Here is a 5,000-nt window from a genome sequence, read left to right on the forward strand (position 1 = left end):
GATATATCATATCCAGATAAAATAAAAGGTAATAAGGTTTTAAGAGTTTATGGATAACTGACTTACAAAGGAAGGTGGTCTCTCAAGCAAATGGTCACCCACCCCCATGAAGGTGCGACCACTGCATGCAAATTTATTTTGTTAGTACATGTTTCCTTGTGAAAGGTCTGTGTATATAAGGAGATGCAGCAGAGAGTTCGGGGCCTTTTCTGTACTTCAGATCGGCCTGTGAGGCTGAGAGAAAGAAATCTCTCAGCCTCACGTATTTCTTAAAGTTGGGTTTACATCTTCTCTCTATTCCAGAGCATTTGATGTTTTGTATCGATTATCTTTGAATTGATTATGAAATTGGCATGATACATTTACCTGACATAATAAATTGTTACATTTGATTATTCTAACTGACTTTGACATTATTTTCATTGAAGAGTTAAACGGAATAGTCAAACATTCGCTCACTTTTAGTGAGGCACAGATATTATTAAACCCTTTAATTTATGGAGTCAGATGAAATTACGAGAGAATACATGATTAATGTATTGCATTTAACCAACCAATACTTTGCATGAGAAAAGGACAGTAACACGTGATACCTTCCCCGTGTATTGGCGAGCCGGCAATTGGACCAATATAGCGGGCCTTACAGTTGCGCATGTTATTCAAATGCTATTTTGAGGGCGCATGCTTGGCCACAACGCACACACACTTTGCTTCTCTCATCTACACACAGACACAGCAGTTCACATTTTTGCAAATACATTATTACAAGGGAAATATTAACACACGAGGGAAATCATTGTTGTGTCCATGAAGATGTGAAATAATAGTCATAAATCTAGCTTACAAATTATCATACGTCTGTTTAACCGAAGATAATTTGTGTGTGTTTCTCCATCCCCAATGTCACTTCTCTGTGTTTTACGGCCCTGACGAGAACGTCGGTCTCCTCGGCTGTGAACCGCTCCTGGTGTGCGTCTGGCAAATCCGCCGTTATAATAGCAATCCGCCATGGAACAAGCGCGCCTGCTCTTAAAGGGAATGTGAGATGACGCTCTGATTGGTTTATTTCACGTTACACCCAAACCACACCTATGAGTAATGAAGCTACTTCAGACCAACACATTTTAGATTTGTGTCGGGCGCAAGAGTCATTTATCCCGCCAGTATAATAGCAACAGCGCCCGAGACCCGCCCACAAAGTTACTTGTGTTTCGCACTTGATACTTGCGTTTCAGATCATTAAAATAGGGCCCAAGGACTTTTCATTCTGATGGCAATGCTGTTCATTGACATAAATACTTACTTTTGAGAGATGAACTAAAGATTTTGAGTAAGTTACAGGCTTTTGCAGGTAATCCAATGTGTGGTGCTGTTTGTACGAATTGTTTTGAGAATGCAAATACTTCTCTGCAAACATTAAGGATGATTAGAGAAATGCACCAAAGTGACTGAGACAAACTGTGATAAAGCAGTTCTGAGGCAGAAAGCGTATTTGCTGCTCACCTGTGAAGATTGTGGACACTGGCTGTGATCATTATACCATAACAAGCCAAGACCAGGAGGAAGACAAGCACAGCATACCTGTCACAGCGAGAACATGCCATCACAGGACACATCAGCTCACTTACACAAGTACACACTTGACAGACGGATGGACAGACAGACAGACAGACAGACAGACAGACAGACAGAGATAGATAGATGGATAGATGGATATATGGATGGATGGATGGATAGATGGATAGATATATGGATGGATGGATGGATGGATGGATAGATATATAGATAAATATTTTGTAAGGGTTTTACATTTAATAATGAAATGAGTGTGCAAACAAGGTAAAGTGTGAAAATACCACGCATCAGTTATCATGTAATAAAACGCTAGTTTCCCACAGAAAAGTCTTACCAGCCGAAGCAGAAGATGAGGAGCGCAGCGCCGAACACGAAAGCGACCGCATGCCGAACCTCAGCGGAGACTCGACGCGGGCCGAGAGCGAGCCGGAACCAGAACGCAACCGCTAGCCCAAACACCTGGCAGGCGATGAAGTTCACCTGAAGAAGTGAGAAACAGCTCAAAATGGTTCATATGTCTCTGTCACACTCTGTTTTCTTCACCCTTACGGTCTGTTCGTCATAAGCACAGTCTCTCATCACTGCTTCAGTGCCTTGCTAAAGTTTTCACACCCCTTCATTTTTCTTTTACATTATGGTATGTTGCAAGCCTAATGCTATTCCTAATTCCTTTTTCCCCCACATCAATCTACACTCCACACCCTATAATGTCGAAGCAAAAGACAGATTTGTGAAAACTTTATTTATTAAAATATTAAAATACTTAATGTCTGTAAGTATTTGACTTATTTTACTTCATCACCTGCAGCTCAACCTGGCAAAGACTGAGCTTCTCGTCCTCCCTGCCAATCCGTCTCTACAACACGACTTCACTATCCAGCTAGATTCAGCATCAATCACCCCATCAAGGTCGGTCAGAAATCTTGGAGTAACATTTGATGACCAGCTGACAGCTCGATCATGCAGGTTTGCACTGCACAACATCAGGAAGATCAGGCCTTTCCTAACTGAGCATGCAACACAACTTCTCGTCCAGGCCCTGGTCATCTCTAGGCTTGACTACTGCAATGCTCTTCTGGCCGGACTTCCATCATGTGCAACTAAACCTCCAGAAATGATCCAGAATGCTGCAGCTCGTCTTGTCTTCAACGAGCCCAAGAGGGCCCACGTCACTCCTCTGTTCATCTCTCTGCACTGGCTACCTCTCGCTGCTCGCATCAAGTTCAAGGCATTGACGTTTGCTTACAGATCTATCACAGGCTTAGCTCCCTCCTACTTTCACTCACTCCTACGAGCCTACATCCCTACCAGAAGCCTACGATCAGTCAACGAGCGACGACTCGTGTTTCCATCACAGAGAGCCACAAAATCACTTTCCAGAACATTCTCATTCACAGTTCCACGCTGGTGATGCTCTCGCCACCCTCATCCGGAACGCAGAATCCCTGACAACATTCAAAAGAGAGCTGAAAACCCATCTCTTCTGTGAGCACTTAACCTCATAAAAAATAATCTTTCCTTTTCCTTTAATCATCCCTTATCAGGCTTATGCTACTCTGAACAATGCCTGAACTTCATATTTTGAGCACTTCCTGCGTTGTTTTTGCCTCTTCACGATGACTCGCTTATTTTAGTCCTAAATTGTAAGTCGCTTTGGACAAAAGTGTAAATGACTAAATGTAAATGTCTGTCAACTAGACTCTCCCCTGTGAAGGCACGAAACACTGATCCTCCTCAAACTCGACTCCACACCGGCGTGATGATCTTCAACCAGATGAACTGGGGAATATTCTGAATGTTCTGATCCAGTCTGACCTCTGACCTGTAATGCTGCCTGAATCATAATCACACTGTTGGTTCGTTGGCCAGAGGAGAACTGAGCGACTGAGTCTGGTTTCCAGGAACGTCATAAGTGTTATGACTTCACTGAGTGTTTCAAGCATGACATGGGGTGAACACACATACACACAGAATCTCAAAGGGCTACCCGTCAAAATTAAAGTTCAGTTAAACTTGAATCAATTATAAAAGAAATATATTACTAGTGCACAGTAGAATAATAATAATAATATTAAAACGTTATTTTTAAGGAATATGAACACTTTTGAAAGGCACAATAAACTATCGTTTCCGGACAGCTGTCATACACGCCTGCATACGTTCACGCTTGATGTCAACAGAAATGGGTTATCATTCCTAGAAGTCTTCATTTGTGTTCATCTGACGAAAGAAAGTCAGACACATCTGGAATGCCATGAGGGTGAGTAATTGATGATGGAGTATCCCTTTAAATAGATACCTCTGTCTCTGGTTACCCTATGCAAAAACACTGCCTGAACCAGCCTAACCAATACTAACCAGCAGTGCCTGAACTAATGGAACGGCACTGGGAGCCACAGAGGCAGACAGTGAGGCGGATACTGCACTCCATTAAGGGTAGGGAAGACACTAGTAAGCCGGGAAGTTGCTACTAGTGTCTCATGAACCGAAGCTCTCAGACTCTTCCATTCAGACATGAGTGCCCCAAACCTAGTGCTTCAGGCACTTAGGGATTGAGCTATTAGTTAAATACAACGAAATAGAAATAGAAATAGGGTTGGTCGGTCAGGGATGCATTAGGAACGATCCTGAGAAAAATAAAATTGTGACCCAAATTGGATTGGACCAGTAAATGGACATTCTGGAGTATACTTTGCAGTTTCATCACGCAGGAGCCAAGCTGTTGTTTTTACGCACACTAATAGGGGGAACTGAAGCCATATTGGGCAGGCAGTGAATCGGTGTGCAAAAACCCCATGAGAGTGAAGAGAAAGAGAGAGAGAGAGAGAAAAAAAAATCTCTTTAAAGGAATATCCCTTAATGTCCCACCGCTGCCATCACCAGATAGGGGTATTATAATTATATAATTCTAAACTGTTTTAATATATTTTAAATAAATTTTTATTCTCAACTTTTGTTATTTTGATTTCTTGTGCATGCTATTTTTAATTCCTTTGCATCTGTTGTAATTATTTTGATTATTTTAATTCCTTCTATGTAAAGCATTTTGAATTACCATTGTGTGTGAAATGTTCAATTCAATTCAATTCAAATTTATTTGTATAGCGCTTTTCACAATACATATTGTTTCAAAGCAGCTTTACAGAAAGTGCATTTCAGAAATGTACATAGAGAAATACAGTTAGTTAATCATGTATTGATTTAGGGCATAAACATATCGCCAGCGTCGAGTCGTCTCTTCAAATGTGCTATATAAATAAACTTGCCTTGCCTAACCAATAGTGCTGAACCAGCTTAACCAATACTAACAAATAGTGCTGAACCAGCCTAACCAATAATAACCAATAGTGCTGAACCAGCCTAACCAATACTAACCAATAGTGCTGAACCAGCTTAACCAATACTAACCAAGTGCTGAACCAGCT

The 5,000-nt window shown here is 41.4% G+C and overlaps 1 protein-coding gene across 1 annotated transcript in view; it reads right to left on the reverse strand.

The window, feature by feature from the left end:
* Nucleotides 1–5,000, reverse strand: part of mboat1 (membrane bound O-acyltransferase domain containing 1) — a 30,539-nt gene that overhangs the window by 23,031 nt on the left and 2,508 nt on the right. Inside the window, exons 2-3 of the mRNA XM_084385342.1 lie at nt 1,910–2,055; nt 1,504–1,581 (exon numbers count right to left, since the gene is read on the reverse strand). Coding sequence (XP_084241468.1) covers nt 1,504–1,581; nt 1,910–2,055 — 224 coding nt within the window. The remainder of the gene's footprint in view (nt 1–1,503; nt 1,582–1,909; nt 2,056–5,000) is intronic.

This window comes from Rutilus rutilus, assembly GCF_951802725.1.
Source record: "Rutilus rutilus genome assembly, chromosome: 17".
In the NCBI taxonomy this organism is placed as follows: domain Eukaryota; kingdom Metazoa; phylum Chordata; class Actinopteri; order Cypriniformes; family Leuciscidae; genus Rutilus; species Rutilus rutilus.